The sequence below is a fragment of the Salvia miltiorrhiza genome, unplaced genomic scaffold (genome assembly GCF_028751815.1).
Source record: "Salvia miltiorrhiza cultivar Shanhuang (shh) unplaced genomic scaffold, IMPLAD_Smil_shh original_scaffold_381, whole genome shotgun sequence".
Lineage (NCBI taxonomy): Eukaryota > Viridiplantae > Streptophyta > Magnoliopsida > Lamiales > Lamiaceae > Salvia > Salvia miltiorrhiza.
This window is the reverse complement of record NW_026651537.1, coordinates 352805-369681: the sequence shown is the minus strand read 5'-3', so window position 1 is coordinate 369681 and position 16877 is coordinate 352805. Positions and strand designations below refer to the sequence as shown.

General features: G+C 41.8%; 1 protein-coding gene and 2 pseudogenes across 1 annotated transcript; 2 read left to right on the top strand and 1 right to left on the bottom strand.

The window, feature by feature from the left end:
• The first annotated feature begins 617 nt into the window (after nucleotides 1–617).
• On the top strand, nucleotides 618–10283 carry LOC131004324 (protein LOW PHOTOSYNTHETIC EFFICIENCY 1, chloroplastic-like). The gene is made up of 2 exons (XM_057930974.1): nucleotides 618–1435; nucleotides 8437–10283. Exon 2 carries the CDS (start codon nucleotides 8588–8590, stop codon nucleotides 10208–10210), a length of 1623 nt encoding a protein of 540 aa, XP_057786957.1. The 5' UTR covers nucleotides 618–1435; nucleotides 8437–8587; the 3' UTR covers nucleotides 10211–10283.
• An 811-nt stretch (nucleotides 10284–11094) lies between these two features.
• LOC131004337 (uncharacterized membrane protein At3g27390-like) lies at nucleotides 11095–13733 on the top strand (annotated as a pseudogene).
• A 60-nt stretch (nucleotides 13734–13793) lies between these two features.
• Nucleotides 13794–16550, bottom strand: LOC131004339 (very-long-chain 3-oxoacyl-CoA reductase 1-like; annotated as a pseudogene).
• Nucleotides 16551–16877: the final 327 nt, after the last annotated feature.

Below are 16877 nucleotides of genomic sequence, written 5' to 3'. Positions count from 1 at the left end.
ATTTTCGACACGACACGACACGAAACCGCACGAAATTAATGGGTTAGTAACACACACGATAAGGTTTGGATCCTTATCGGGTCGACCTGATAAGGACCTGATAATTTCGGGTCGGGTTCAGGTAACCTGATAGTAATATTATTATTTTTATTAAATATTTATTTTAATTTTTAAATTTTTGATTTCAAATTTTTTATCTTCACTTCAGTTTAGGGTTTCAATATCTTCCATTTTTTAACTATTGTTTCTTTTATTCTACTTTTATGCCTCATTCTAAATTCCTCCTATGTCGATTGGATATGTTGAGCATATGTGACGAATCTTGTATTATTATTATTATTATTATTATTATTATTATTATTATTATTATTGGGTTCGGGTTTGGCCTTATCAGGTCGGGTCGATATCAGGTCGACCCGTTAACGACCCGACCTGCACGATTTGCCAGCCCTAGCCGGATCTGGGTTTTAAATCTACTACTCCAGATCCGAACCCGAGAATTTAGAGAGTGGTCCAGATCCGTCGAGTCCAAATTCGAAAAAAAGGGTCTGAATCCGTGGATCTGGACCGGGTCTCGGATCCATTGACATCCCTACTCCGAATTGATTTCACGTCTTAATTGGGATATTGAATGGCTGTGAGAAAGCCAGCGACTTAAGCTCCTCTAAACAAAACCCAAAACCTCTACATGTCCATTCAAACCAAGGTATGATTTTATCTCCAAATTAATCATAAAGCAAGCTTTCTTTCTTTTTTTTGAGGCTTCTGTTGTTTGATCTTGATGGTTGGAAATCCTTTCGCGCAATTCTGTTATGGGGTAAAACTAGTATGCCACAATTTTTGGTTGGATAGTTCAATCTTGAAGTTTTGCTCTCACTTTTAGAGTTATTTGGGATCAAATATGCAAGCTCTGACGATTTGGCCTTCAACGAGTGAATCTTGGCACTCTTGTGTAGTACCTCAGTTGGATTTAGAATTAATTTCATTTTGTAGTTTGGTTAAATGGGGAGAGAGGAGGAAAAGATTGGATTTTTGCAATTTTCATGGCCATGGTTCATTGCGTTTGTCGAGATATTTTAAGGGTTGTAGAAATGGAGTGTATCTTGCTGGCCAAAACTATGAGTTGAAGTGCAAAATGCTTTATTTTGGCTCTGCAACTGCAAGCATGATTAATGGCTTTTATAAGCCTAAGAAGGGCTTTCTTGGTGCAGCGTGTGCTGTGTCGTGGGCGTTGGATGAGCCCACGATTGGAGAGAATTGTTCCATTGACGAGTTAGGCCGCGTAGATGAGGTTTCAGGGGAGATAGATAGGGTAGAATGTGCTCATCCCAAGCTGGATGTAGCGGAGGGGAAGGATTGTGGCAGTGAATTTGATGGTGCAAATAATAGTGGTGATGATGATGGAGAGAAAGTTAAGAATGTGAGTAGTCAAAGGGTTTGTGGAGTGTTGGCCCAATTTCATTAACCCCCAAGCCCAAGCCCAAGCCCATCCCCTTTATACCCTAAGTCCAAATCAGCCCCCCCATTTCTTCACTCCCGTGCGCCGCTGATCTCTCTCTCCCATCTGCGCCCTTCCAGTTCCCTCCACCTCCCGACTCCTCGGTTCTCCTTCCGTCTTCAATTCTCCACCCCCTTCCCGATGCCTCCCATCCCTTTAAATCTGGCCCTAATTCTTCACAGCAATAAGAAGGTCTTCAGGCAATTTCTCAAGAAGGCTCTGCTACTCCTTCTAAGATTTCTCTCCTGTGTGTGAACGAGGCCTTCCTTGTTGCTGTGAGAGTTATCACCGGATTCCTGCCCACCGGATTCCTGATTGGTGATACTCTGGTTGATTGTGTTGTCATCGGAATTCCTGCCCTTAGGATTCCTGTTGTTGGTGACTGACCATCTGAGATTTGAGCGCCGATCTGCTCTCACCATTCCTTTGTGCTGTGATCATTAACGCTGCCGGAAGAAGCTCTGCCTACCGTGGGAAAATCTGAGCCAAAGTGTCCCGAGGACACATTTTCCCACTTCAATCATTTCTGCACTTTCCTGCTCTTCTGTCTCATTTTGCTTTTCTTCACTTTGTATCAGTTTACTTGTTGGTTTATTGGTGTTCTACAGGTACAGGTACAAGAGGAGTGAAGACGACGAAGAAGAAGGAACGTGAAGTGGATCTTGGCACTAGAGTGTCGAGTGAGAAGGACCGGAGGTTCGGGAAACAAGAGGAGTAATCCCGGCAAGGCGAAGATACCCAACAGTGGTATCAGAGCCACGGGGACCTTGCCGGGGCTCCCCCCGAACACATTCCTCTCACCCCGCCGCCCTTTGGCTGCGCCGATTCGCTCCCGACGAGCAAGGTTTTGGTAAGACCGACTCTTCCCCTACCTGGGAAGTCGGCTCTGGTAAATTGGCTGAATCACTAAGACTCCTAGATTCTAGGATTGGTGTTGCCTGCTGTTTTTTGTTCTTTTACCTGTTTTTGTCTGGTATCTTGCGATCCTATTACCCTTTTTGCTTCCGCGTGTTGTCTTGTCATCTCGATATACCCCTGGCATTTCAAAGCCAAGTGAGATTCTCCCTTGCATTTGGTCCAGTTCGTCTGGATTCTCCTTTAAAGGAGTCTCCTCGTGCGAGTACCCTGGAAATCAAGGGAGAAAGGGGGCTATCTAGATAGGCTGTATGTGATTTGATTCCTTATTGTTTCCGCTGTTGTTTTGCTCTCTCTGGTGTTTCTGCTTTGTTCTGTAAAATCTCTCTTGGATTGAGAGTTTTACCGTTTTCTGGACTCAGATAGTCCTCTTGGAACTCCTTGGAGGGATCAGTGTGAAACCTTGCTCCACAGATCAATCTGTGCTGAGATCTGGGCTCTTCCCTGCTCCTGAACTCCAGAAGTTTCCTTCCTTGAGGTCCTAGTGACCTTTTGTTGTGGTGTTATTTGCTCTGTGGTCTGACTGACCTGTTACTCTGTGATTGTTGTGGTTTTCTGTGAAAAAAGTGTGTTTGCTTAAGTGCTGCATCTGCATTCACCATGAACAACATGCATTTGGTGCCATTCAATGGCCGAGATGATTTTCAAGATTGGAAAACCAAAATAGAGTGCATTTTAGTCAAGGAAAAGGTTAATAAAGCTCTGTTGTCTAAAATTGACAAATCTGTGACTGATGAGAAACTGCATGATATGAATGATAATGCTAGGGCCACTATCTTGTTAAATCTGAGCAGTTCTGTGGTTAGGAAAGTGTCTCATCATTTATGTGCTAAAGATTTATGGGATGATTTGAACTCTATTTACTCCACTTCATCTGAAGAATCTGCATGGACCTTACAAAATCAATTTATGAATTTTCAAATGGATCCTTCAAAGGATGTTGATTCAAACCTTGATGATTTTCACAAACTGTTGCATGATTTGAAAATTGCTGGTGATGACAATATTGAGAAGTATGCCCCTCAGATTTTGTTAAGTTCTATTCCTGAGTCTTTTTCTGAAGTAAAATCAGCTTTAAAATATGGTGGGTCTAAGGTCTCTTGTGAAATGATTATCAATGGTCTTAAGACCAAAGAAAGTGAACTTAAACTGCAAAAACCCAAGTCTCTTCAGGGTGAGGTTATGTATGTGAATAAGGATAATCAGAGAAACCCTCACCATCATTTTTCTAAGGGCCAGAAGTCTGATCATCATAAAATTGCTGCATCAACTGAACAGAGGGAAGACAATAGGTTTGATCATAATCAAAATCAAAATAGAAATCAAAATCCTGATCAGAAACCTAGGAAAGTGTGTTGGAATTGTGGAAAACCAGGGCATTTCATAAATAGGTGCAGGTTGCCTAAAAAGAATAAGAACTTTGTTCCTAATGAGCCTAAACAGCATGCAAACAATGTGTTTGAAGAAGATGGTGTCTATATGGTACATGACTATGATTTTCAGTTTATAAATTACTCAAATGCTGTGTCTAAATCTGTAAGTTCAAATGAGTGGCTGATTGACTCTGGTTGTACCTTTCATGTGACCCCTTTTGAGCATATGTTTCAAAACCTTCAGTTGGTCAAGTCTGGGCATGTTTCTTTGGCTGATGGTCAAAGTTGTGATATTTTGGGTAAGGGTGATGTTTGCTTGAAATTTGAAAATGGGAGTCTTCTTACCTTGAATGATGTTAGATTTGTGCCAAACTTGAAATTTAGCTTGCTTTCAGTGTCTAAGATTGCTGATAAAATGCTGAATGGTTCTGTGAACTACTTGAGATTTCAATTTGAAAAGGACTCTATGCTTTACTTTACTGCTCCAAGAAAGGGAGATTTGTATGCTGTAAGTGCCGAGTCAGTTCCTTTACCTGTTGCTAATGTGGTCCATGAGGACAAATCTGCACTCTGGCATGCTAGATTAGGGCACATGAGTAACAAAGGCATGGAAATTTTGAAAAAATCTGGTGTGTTTGGCAATGATAAGATCTCTGAAATTCCTTTTTGTGAATCATGTGTGATGGGAAAACATCATAAGTCTGCTTTTCCAGTTTCTGTTCCTTATCCTAGGAAGCATGTTAGCACTGAAATACTTGAATACCTGCATGCTGATGTTTGGGGTCCTGCTAAAGTGCCCACTCATGGTGGAAACATGTATTTTCTATCTGTCATTGATGATTTTTCAAGAAAAACTTGGGTCTTTTTAATGAAAAACAAGTCTGATGTGTTTGAAAAATTGTCAACGTGGGCTACGCAGATTCAAAATCAAACTGGAAAACGGATTAAATGTCTTAGAACTGATAATGGTCTTGAATTCTGTAATCATGCTATGGATAATTGGTGCACTGAGTCTGGTATCATGAGGCATAAGTCTGTCCCTTACACTCCACAGCAAAATGGAGTGGTTGAAAGGATGAATAGAACTCTCCTTGAGAGAGTTAGGAGCATGCTTGTTGCATCTGGTTTGTCTAAACATTTTTGGGGTGAGGCACTCATGACTGCTGTGTATTTAATCAACAGATCTCCTTCTGTTCCCTTACTTGGCAAACTCCCTGAATCTGTGTTTTTTGATAAACCTGTCTGTTTGAAACATTTGAGAGTGTTTGGGTGTGCTGCCTATGTTCACCAAAATGTTGGGAAATTAGAACCTAGGGCTAAGAAATGCATATTCCTTGGTTATCCAGAAGGGGTAAAAGGCTATAGGTTGTGGGATAGGTCAATTCCTGGATTCAAAACTTGTGTGAGCAGAGATGTGTCCTTCAATGAGTTTAACTTCCCTTGTCTACTTGAACCCTCACACTCTGCTACTCCAAGTGAGGTGGAGAAAATACATGCCTATGACTACAACAAATATGAGTTTATGTTTACTCCACCCATGGATCCTCCTGAGGTGGATCCTCTGCCCAATGATCCTCATATTGAGCATGCTGAAACTGACCCCACTCCCAACCCTGAACTCAACATTGACACCACCATCCTTGCACCTCCTGATAATACTCCTTTGAATGACTATCAACTTGCTAGGGACAGAGAAAGGAGGAACATCAGACCTCCTGCTCGGTTTGATGATTATAACTTGTCTTTGTATGCTTTCAATGTGTTCAACAATGTGGATTACTCTGAACCCTGCAATTATTCTGATGCTGTTAATTCTGCTGATTCTGATAAGTGGCTGACTGCTATGAATTCTGAAATGAAGTCTCTGCATGATAATGAAACTTGGATTTTAGTCAAGAAACCTGAGGACTGTTCTGTTGTTGAGTGTAAATGGTTATTCAAGATTAAAAATGAGGTGGATCATGTTAGGTACAAGGCTAGACTTGTAGCTAAAGGTTTCACTCAAAAAGAAGGCATTGACTATAATGAAATATTTGCTCCTGTTGTTAAGTTCACCACTGTGCGCATTATGCTTGCTTTATGTGCTCATTTTAACTGGGAATTGAAGCAAATGGATGTTACTACTGCTTTTCTTCATGGTGACCTTGAGAATGACATTTATATGAAACAACCTGAGGGATTTGTGAGTGAGGAGTTTCCTGATCATGTGTGTTTGCTGAAAAAGTCTCTATATGGTCTTAAACAGTCTCCTAGACAATGGAATCTCAAATTTGACCAATGCATGCAGAACTTGAACTTTTCTAGAAGTCAATATGATCATTGCTTGTATTACTCAAATTCTGAACCTCCTGTGTTTCTATTATTATATGTGGATGACATGCTTTTACTTGGCCCTTGTCTGCAAACCATTGAAAATGTGCAGAAAAAGTTGTGTGAAAACTTTGACATGAAAAATCTTGGTGATGCCAAGAAGATTTTGGGCATGAGCATAGAAAGAGATAGGGAGAAATCCACCTTGCTGTTGCATCAAAGTGATTATGTGAAACAAGTTCTTTTGAAATTCAATATGGAAAATTGCAGATCTGTAACTGTGCCTCTTGGTTCTCATTTTGAACTTAGTAAAAAGCAATGTCCTAAAACTGACCTTGAACTTGAAGAAATGAGAAACATTCCATATGCTAATGCTATAGGCTCTGTCATGTACTTGATGATTAGTACTAGGCCAGATATTGCGTATGCTGTTTCTTGTTTAAGTAGATATATGGCAAATCCTGGTGCTTCTCATTGGGAAGCTTTGAAATGGTTGCTCAGATACTTGAAGTCTACTATGCATTATGGTCTGAATTTTGCTAAGGCTCAAGATGGCATTAAATGTGTTGGATATGTTGATTCTAACTATGCAAATGATATAGATAGTAGGAAGTCATCTACTTCTTATGTATTCACTTTGTGTAATGCTTGCATTAGTTGGAAATCTCAATTGCAAAACGTTGTTGCCTTGTCTACTACTGAATCTGAGTATATTGCTGCAACTGAGGCTGTGAAAGAAGCTCTTTGGCTTGATGGATTGCTGTCTGAAATTAGATACATTGATGATAAACCCATTGTTTTCTCTGATAGTCAATCTGCCATTCAACTATGCAAAAACCCTGTGTTCCATGATAGAACTAAGCATATTGCTGTTAAATATCACTTCATTAGGGATGTAGTTGAAAAAGGAGATGTTTTGCTTGATAAGATTCCCTCTGAATTCAATCCAGCAGATATGGGCACCAAGTGCCTTCCAGTTGCAAAGCTGGAATCTTGCTTGGAAACTTTGAATATTGGTCCTGGTTAACTTTTCTTTTGTGTCTTTGTGTGACAAGTTCAGCCTCTGTGGCTGCTTGTCTCTTCTTTGTCTGTGTTACTTCTTTTTCTGCATGATGTTTGTTGTCCTTGAGCTGCATGCTGTGTTCTGGTCTGTGTACCTACTGCTGTCCAGTGTGAGTTTTTCCGTTTATGTCTCCTTGTCCTGTGTGTGTGTGACTGCCTTGTTATGCTTTGTTTTTCTTTGTTGTCTGCTCTGGTCTGTTTGTCCCTTCTGTGTGTGTATTGTGTGATGTTGCTTGAGTGCATGTGTGTGTCTGTTGTGTCTTCAATGATAACCCTTTGGGTTTGAGAAATGGTGATTTCCCTTGGGTTGGTCTCTGTTGTTGAGATTGAGTTAAATATGCATAATATTTTTCTCACCCTCTATTGTCTTGTCTTTGTGATAGGATGATAGTAAAAATGGCTGTGATGATAAAGCTCGAATCAAAGGCTGGCTCTTCCCTGGTGACTTAATGATCATTGTGCCAAAGGTGGAATGTGGAGTGTTGGCCCAATTTCATTAACCCCCAAGCCCAAGCCCAAGCCCATCCCCTTTATACCCTAAGTCCAAATCAGCCCCCCCATTTCTTCACTCCCGTGCGCCGCTGATCTCTCTCTCCCATCTGCGCCCTTCCAGTTCCCTCCACCTCCCGACTCCTCGGTTCTCCTTCCGTCTTCAATTCTCCACCCCCTTCCCGATGCCTCCCATCCCTTTAAATCTGGCCCTAATTCTTCACAGCAATAAGAAGGTCTTCAGGCAATTTCTCAAGAAGGCTCTGCTACTCCTTCTAAGATTTCTCTCCTGTGTGTGAACGAGGCCTTCCTTGTTGCTGTGAGAGTTATCACCGGATTCCTGCCCACCGGATTCCTGATTGGTGATACTCTGGTTGATTGTGTTGTCATCGGAATTCCTGCCCTTAGGATTCCTGCTGTTGGTGACTGACCATCTGAGATTTGAGCGCCGATCTGCTCTCACCATTCCTTTGTGCTGTGATCATTAACGCTGCCGGAAGAAGCTCTGCCTACCGTGGGAAAATCTGAGCCAAAGTGTCCCGATGACACATTTTCCCACTTCAATCATTTCTGCACTTTCCTGCTCTTCTGTCTCATTTTGCTTTTCTTCACTTTGTATCAGTTTACTTGTTGGTTTATTGGTGTTCTACAGGTACAGGTACAAGAGGAGTGAAGACGACGAAGAAGAAGGAACGTGAAGTGGATCTTGGCACTAGAGTGTCGAGTGAGAAGGACCGGAGGTTCGGGAAACAAGAGGAGTAATCCCGGCAAGGCGAAGATACCCAACAGGGTTGATGTTCGTGCACTAGCACGTAGATTGAGCTCAGCTAGAACTGCTGATGATGTGGAGGAAGTGCTGAAGGTGGAGAGGATCCTTCCCCTTCAGGTCTATTCGACTGTGATTCGAAGTTTTGGTAAAGAAAATAATTTAGAATCGGCAATGGCTCTCTTTGAGTGGCTTAAGAGGAAGAGTGAAGAGAGTGGTGGTTTGGTCCGGCCGAACCTTTTCATATACAACAGCCTTTTGGGAGCGATGAAGGAAACTAGGAAGTTCGATTTTGTTGAGGATGTTATGAATGATATGGCCGCTAAATGGGTGCATCCGAGTGTTGTGACGTACAACACTTTGATGGGGATCTACACAGAACAAGGGAGGGAAAGTAAGGCCCTCCAAATTTTTGAAGAGATGCCAAGTAAAGGTATATCACCATCACCTGCATCCTTTTCAATTGTGTTGTTTGCTTATCGTAGGCTAGAAGATGGATTTGGATCTCTAGCATTTTTCGTTGAAATACGAGATAAATACAAAGGAGGTGAAATTGGGAGAGGTGATGATGGTGAGGATTGGGATTGGGATCATGAGTTCTCTAAGCTAGAAAGCTTCACCATTCGTATATGCTACCAAGTTATGCGACGTTGGCTTGTGATGAGGGAGAACCGGAGCAGCGAGGTGTTTAGGCTGCTGAGAAAGATGGATGAGGCCGGCTTGCAGCATGGCCGTGCAGAGCACGAGCGCCTCATATGGGCGTGCACACGAGAGGAGCATTGTGTCGTGGCTAAGGAGCTCTATACTCGGATAAGAGAAGTGGACAACGAGATGAGCTTGTCTGTTTGCAACCATCTCATTTGGCTATTGGGGAAGGCCAAGAAGTGGTGGGCGGCTCTAGAGATCTACGAGGATATGTTAGACAAAGGGCCTAAACCGAATAACATGTCGTACGAGTTGATCATCTCTCATTTTAACATATTGCTCTCTGCAGCTAGGAAGAAGGGGATTTGGAGATGGGGTGTGAGGTTGCTAAATAAAATGGAGGAGAAAGGGCTTAAACCGGGCAGTAGAGAGTGGAACTCGGTTCTTGTTGCTTGCTCGAAAGCTTCAGAGACCTCGGCTGCCATTGAGATATTCAAGAGGATGGTTGAGCAAGGCGAGAAGCCCACAATCATCTCGTATGGGGCTCTCCTCAGCGCGCTCGAGAAAGGGAAGCTCTACGAGCAGGCCCTTCAGGTGTGGGAGCACATGATCAGAGTCGGGTTCGAGCCAAATTTGCACGCCTACACGATCATGGCTTCGATCTATGCCGGCCAAGGGAAGTTTGATCTCTTGGACTCCATCATCAAGGAGATGGTTGCTGCTGGTGTTGATCCCACGGTCATCACGTTCAACGCGATCATAAGCTCGTGTGGTCGGAACAATCATGGGGGCGTGGGGTACGAGTGGTTCGAGCGAATGAAGCTTCACAACATCACCCCCAACGAGGTCACCTACGAGATGCTGATCGAGGCTCTTGCTAGAGATGGGAAGCCTAGGCTGGCTTATGAGCTGCACCTGAGGGCTCGGAACGAGGGCCTCGAGCTCTCAGCCAAGGCCTACGACGCTGTCGTGCAGTCCGCACAGTTGCATGGGGCGACACTCGAGGTTGCTGCTCTCGGGTCTCGGCCGCCAGAGAGGAAGAAGAAGGTGCAGATCAGGAAGAATTTGTCAGAGTTCTGTAAACTAGCTGATGTTCCTAGAAGAAGTAAACCTTTTGTTAGGAAAGAAATTTATACATCAAAGGGTGAATAAAATCTTTGTTGAATGTATGATTTGTTTTGACAATTTTGAAATGGAATGTGATGAATCATCTTTCCAACTCCAAGTTATATTCGCACTATGTATATTTTAAATTATAGAAAATGATTTTTTAAATTATGAATTGTTGATTTTGTATCGATTATACTCTTCATTCATTTTTTGAATCTAAAAAGTTGACGTAGCTTACTGGATGTCATAGTGTATATATTTATTCTTTTTTTTAATTACATGGTTGTTTCGTCCTTACTAGTTGAAAAATCTTGAAGAATAATTGTGCATTTTTTTTTTTTGATGTATTTTCCAATTAACAAGGCACAAAATAACGTCGTTTTGTACCATGTAAGTTTTTTTAAAAAAAAGAATGATTCTAAATATATTGTGAGCTATGTCCTTTTTGAAGCTAAAACATGGACGTAAGATAGTTCATGATTTTAAAAAATAATTGTGATAATTAGTAAAAAAATAAAATGGAGTTCAAAGTGATATTTAATTCTTTTTTTTTTATTAGTTTTTGAATGATCATATTTGGTTTTCAATGATAACTTGAAATTTCATTTAATCAAGAATCCCAAAATCATCATCCAATACACACTTTGTCCATGAAGGAAAGTACACATAAAAAATCACCATCCCATTTCTTGTTTCACAATTAGTAATCTGTTTTTTTTGTTGAGAAAATGAAAGAGCTTTTGGATTTTATTAAACTTATTAAATCCATTCTTAGAAGTTGTTAAACTCTTTAAGTTATTCCTTTTGAGATTACCATTTTCTTTGTCTTGTTGTCTTGTTTGTTAATATAAGAGCATGTAATTTGTGAAAGAGAGGAAATAGAAAATGTAGAATTCTCAACTCAGTAGCAGTAAGATGAAAAACTATTTCATCCCCACTAATAAAAATCCATAATTTTTTAACCAAATTTTTCCCCTCATGTTAACAATTTGAAACTCTTAGGTTAGTTAATTTTTCCCCCTCGTTTTGAGAACCCCACTAGTCTTGTCTCCTAGTATTTGATGAAGTAAGAGATTAAGGTTAAGTGAAGAAAAAACCGGTCTTCTTTACTAATTTTCTACTTTCTTTTTCCTTCTTGAGGAAGCCATTGGCAGAAATTTTGAGATAGATTTTAGGTGATTGAGTTGATCAGAGGCAAAATGGAAACTTCTAGAGGGTTTTGGGCTTCTTTGTGGAACTTCCTATGTTTCTTGCCCTTCTTCATTGGCCTCCTCATTCTTGGTTCCATTAAAGGTTTGTACAAATTTCCTCATGTTTACTAATTGTTTTGCTTACTTGTTGTTTTTCCTTTACAACTTCAATTATTGCAGTTGAGCTTTTTTTGCCATTCTTGACTATGGGCTTTAATTGTAGAAGCTTGTATCATTAAATAATCAACAATTTCTTTTCTCTCATTTTAGGTATCATAATGTTTCCAATAATACTTCTCATAGTGACAATAGGAATTTCTGGGATAATATTACTTCTTTGGCCTCTGCACTGTTTCTACACATATTATTGCATTCTAAGGTTAGTTCTTGAGCCTTTATTTGACCCTCATTTCAAGCACATTGCCTATTGTTATTGAGCTTATATAAGCACTCATATTTCTTGCAAATGCAGCACAAAGCAGTTTGGTCCAGCTTTGAAGCTCCTAATCTGCATATGTTTAGCTATTGTCTTAATTTCATGGCCACCAATCGGCATTGCCTGCAGCATTCTATCCGGGGCAGCATACGGCCTCTTTGCCCCGATTCTTGCCACTTTCCGTGCAGTCGAAGAAGGGAAGACTAGCAAATTCTCCCACTGCATTTGTGTATGCATTCTGTTGCTGAGCTCAAGACCTTCAATCTCCTCACTCTCTCACTGGTGTTTTTCTCTCTCATTGCAGGATGGGACTTGGAGTGCTGTGGAGGGGAGCTTCACTATGATCCGGGATTTCACAGATGTTTGCTATCATTCCTACTTCTCAATCATGGATGATCTACGCCACGAAGAGGAAAAACGCTATGATATCCGGTGTGTTTAGATCAGTCTTTACTCGTGTTTCTGTCAGTAGGCCGTCTTGGGTTTCATGTTAGGTGAATTTGAGGTTGCTCATGCTGCGTGTGTATGCAGGTTGCTGCACGTTCCTCTAGCTCTCGTTGCTTGAGTTGTGGGCGTGGCTGTGGACCTGCCTGTGATCTCGACTCTGGCCTTGTGCAAGAGCCCGTATATGCTCGTGAAGGGGTGGCGTCGCTTGTTGCAAGACTGCATGGCCGTGAAGGACCGTTCTCGGAGACTATATGTGTGCCCTTTGCAGGGCTCGCAATCTTGCTCTGGCCGTTGGTCGTGGCTGCAGCCATTGTCTGCTCCATCTTGTCGTCTGTCTTCGTGGGCGCTTGTGCAGCTGTGATCGTGTATCAGGTTGGGGAGAGAGAGAGAGAGTCTTGTTGGACTTAACTTCAACTTGTGCTGAAATCCCATGTTTTCTTTTTGGGTGCAGGAGAGCTCAATCTGGTTTGGGCTGTGCTACATTGTTGCCTCGGTGTCTATCTACGACGAATACAGCCTAGACCGCGTTACAGAGAGAAGGCCTCTCCGCTGCCAACTTCTCTCTCAACTCAAAACCCGCCTTCTCCTATGGCTTCCCGGATGCTCGATTTGAAGCCTCTCGAGGTATGGAATACGTTTTCAAAACTTTGTCTCGTCTGCTGCTAAGATCTTCTCCATCTCTTCCGCGTAGCTAGCTGATGCCTTGTTCAAGGAGTGTCGGCGTCTGGGCGAAGTTTTAGTGTCCAAGAGCACAATAAAACTGACCGATATCGAAGAGGCGAAGAACCGGAGAGAGACCGTGGGAGAATGCTGACCGTTGGATTGCCTGCTTACTGCATTCTTCAAACACTTCTAAGATCAGCTAGAGCTGATTGTGGTGGCATTTTGCTGAGTAAGTTGAAGAAAAAGTTGCTAATATTCCATCTTTTTTGAGTAATTTTGTCGTATTTTTTTAAGAAATGTGAAAGAAAAGATCGTTGATACAGGTGACGACGTGGAAATAACGTCTTCGAATAGGCCTAAAGACATGTTTTATGAGTGGTTTCTCAAGCCTTTGCTGATCATCAAAGAGCAGATCAAAGCTGTTAGCCTCTCTGAGATGGAAGAGCAATACTTGTGTAAGTTAGTGCTGTTTAGTGGTGACGCCGTCGAGCCAGAGCCGGAGCCCAAATCGGAAGTTAAACGAGCCGAGCTTGAGGCTCTGGGGCGAAGGCTTGTCGGGATCACCAAGTCGATATCGAGATACCCGACTTTCAGACGCCGGTTCGATCAGAGCATGAGGGCCGTCTTAGCGCAGCTCAGTAAGAAATCGGGCGGCGGCGGACTGAGGAGATCGACGAGCTTGTTCACACGTATTTTTACGTGGAAACGCAGCCGTGAATCTGGTCAAGAAGATCCAATCCGACGGTGTAGAAATGAATTTTCACTCAATTCTTGATTTGTTACTCCTTAAACCACATTTGGTTTCGACTGAATGATCAGCTTCGTCTCCTATTTCATTTCATCAATACATGTCACGCACACGGACGCACAAGATTATCAATATAAGCAATAGTACAGGAATTATTTTTCAAGAATATTGAGAAAATACTTCAAAGTTGTAAACAAATAAAGTTACACTAGTCTTGCATATTAAGTTACACAAATAACTAACAACATTCTTGGTTGATGAGGGTGGAAACTAAAGAATGAAACATAGAGATAGAATGAGTGTAAGTGGATTGACTTGGCTTCTACTCCTGCTTCCTCGAATCCTTGAGCTGTCCTCGCTTCGAATGGCGAGGCAGAACTTGAGGCGCCACGCATCAATGGCTGACTCGGGCAGAGAATTCGCCACGGCCCAGAAGAGGGTGTGTGGCCAGTAAGGAGTACAACGTGGCTCGTAGCCTATCCAACGGAGAGCTGCACGAGCATAACCATCTGCTGATGGAACGAAGAAGGACGACCTTCTGATTGATGCCATCTTTGTGGCAACGTACAGTGGTACCTACCAGTTGCAGCATATCAGATTTAGCCCTTTTAAATGAAACAACACAAGTGATGCTATTTTCTTGTTATTTAGTAGCTAGTCATCCATGTTAGTCATGACGATGGTATATAAAGGCATCAACGTGGAATCAAACGACAGTCATAGCGAGTCTCTAAGCTGTTCTACAAAACCAGCTAAATTTCAATTTTTTCTTTTCTTTTCTTTTTTCTTCTACTAGCCCGTGATGATTTAGTCATGCTCACTCGAAATGAATGCTACACAGCGACTCATATCCAATGGAGCTTGAAATCTGTTGGTTTCATCAGACAGGGACTTATAATCATGGCCTATGGAGCTTGACCTAAACGTGAGTCCCATTTCTCGAAATCTAAAGGCAATACACTCAGCAACAGAACAATACGATCCCCGATACAAAATACTCCAAAGAACATGTAAAAGAGGATACGTTGAAGGTAGACGAGTGCGCATACCTGACACTGTACATCAATCCCACTCTTTTTGTACTCCACGTAAAGGCATCTTGAGAACTGATCGATGTACCTGAAAAAGCCAACCTCAACTTAGTACTAGTAGTTCGAACAAAACACATTAATCACCTTTGTCCGGTAATCTCACGCAAAATTAGTACGCCATTAAGATTCCAAAACTTAGTACAAGTATTAGCACATTCTTAATCATTCAGATTCCAAAGCCACAAGAATCTTGTTCTCTATAAGTAACGTGAAACCAAATTCTAAAATAGGAACAAAACGTAACCACTTTTACATCTAACAACTTCTAGTCTTCTACAATACTTCAATTCCAGCATCAAGCAAAAAGACGAAACTGGATAGATCAAAAGCCACCAAACTTATGACAACTCATTAATTACCAAGTACGCCATTCAGAAAGCTTCGATCTTAACTCAATGAGCCAACGAATCAAGCCCAACTAAGATTTAAAAATAAAAAAACAAAAAATAAAAAATTAAACATCAAACAGAAGAACCAGATTCTAAAATAGGCACAAAAGGCAACCACTTTTCACATCCATCCACTTCTAGTATACTAAAATTCCAGAATCAAGAAAAACAAGGAAGACATGTAAGGAACTACCAAACCAGCTGCAACTCAGTCTCAGATTCATTAATTTCAAACTACGCCATTCAATAAATTTTACTCTCAGCACAAAGAGGCAACAAATCAGCCATCAACAAGATCAGCTAATCAAATATCAAACAATCTAACCAGATTCTAGATTTGGCATACAAAGCTAAACATCAAACAAGCAACCTCAAAACACTACTTCGAACTAAAAAGCAGCAAAGCAATCGATCCAAGTAACAAATCAGAGAGAGCCAAACACAAAAACAACAACAAAAGGGCCAAAAACAAGAGAAAACTTTCAAGAAAAGAAAAAAGACTCAATCTAACCAGATTCTAGATTTGGCACGCAATGAAACCATTTTTCCCCCATATTTCACATCTACCACTTCCATTATACTAAATTCCAGCATCAAGCTAGATAGAGAGAGATAGATGAAACCTCACGACGATAAACTAAACATCAAACAACCAACCTCAAACACTACTTGAAACTAAAAGCAGCAAAGCAATCGATCCACGCAACAAAACAGAGAGACCCAAAAACGAAAACAGCAACAAAAGCAAGAAAAGAGAAATCTTTAAAAAACGACTCACGCTTTAGTAGCAGCATAAACAGAGTAAAGCGGATCAGAAGGAATAACAATGGCGGCGCCGGACCCAATATTCATAATCGCCCTCTTTTTCCTCTCCACCATCCCGGGCAGCACCGCCTGCGTAACCTTCATCGTGTCCAACACGTTAACCCTAATCAAATCATTCAACAGCTTCTCGTCCACTTCATGAAAGAATCGCGCGTACGGATACGAAACCCCCACATTATTAATCAGCAATCCCACATCCAAACCCTCGATCGCCTCCTTAATCCTCGCAACGCCGTGATCTGGATCGACCCGGATTCGGATTTGATCGCGCCCGAGACCTCCTCGAGCTTATTAGGCTCCGTCCAACTAGAACCAAGTTGAGCCCTTTTCGCGCCAGCTGAAATGCGAAGGATTTGACGATGCCGTCGGTGGGGCCCGTGATTACGGCCCACGACCCGTATTTCTTAAGGTTTTTGCCGGGGCGGAGGAAATTGACGTAGGCCCATTTGAGGATGGAGAGGGAGAGTTTGAGGAGGGAGAAGGAGCCGAGGGAGAAGAGCAGGAGGAGCCATGTGGGCTGAGATTTGAGTTGCTCGAAGATGCAGTCCGCCATGAGCGATGATTTTGAGGAAGTGAGTGAGTTGGCGTTTTTGAAATAAATTTGTATATATATATTGGTTTATGGTACTATATGGTAGTGTGAAAAAAAAAAATTGCACTTTTTGTTTTTTTTTTGAAGGAAGGAACAATATATATCAAACCAGATCAACAGTAATTACATCATGAAGCCAAGGAGGATAACAAAAATCCCAGGAAGCGTATTGCTTCGTCCTCCCAGCAAACTGTGCAAGCAAGTGAGCTGCCTTATTGGCAGAACGACGGGCATGGAAAACCCCAAAAAGAGTGAACTCCCTCGCGCGGCTGACTATGTCGAGAATGTCCTCCGGAAGGAAATCTCGATCATCACCAGGAGAGGCCAT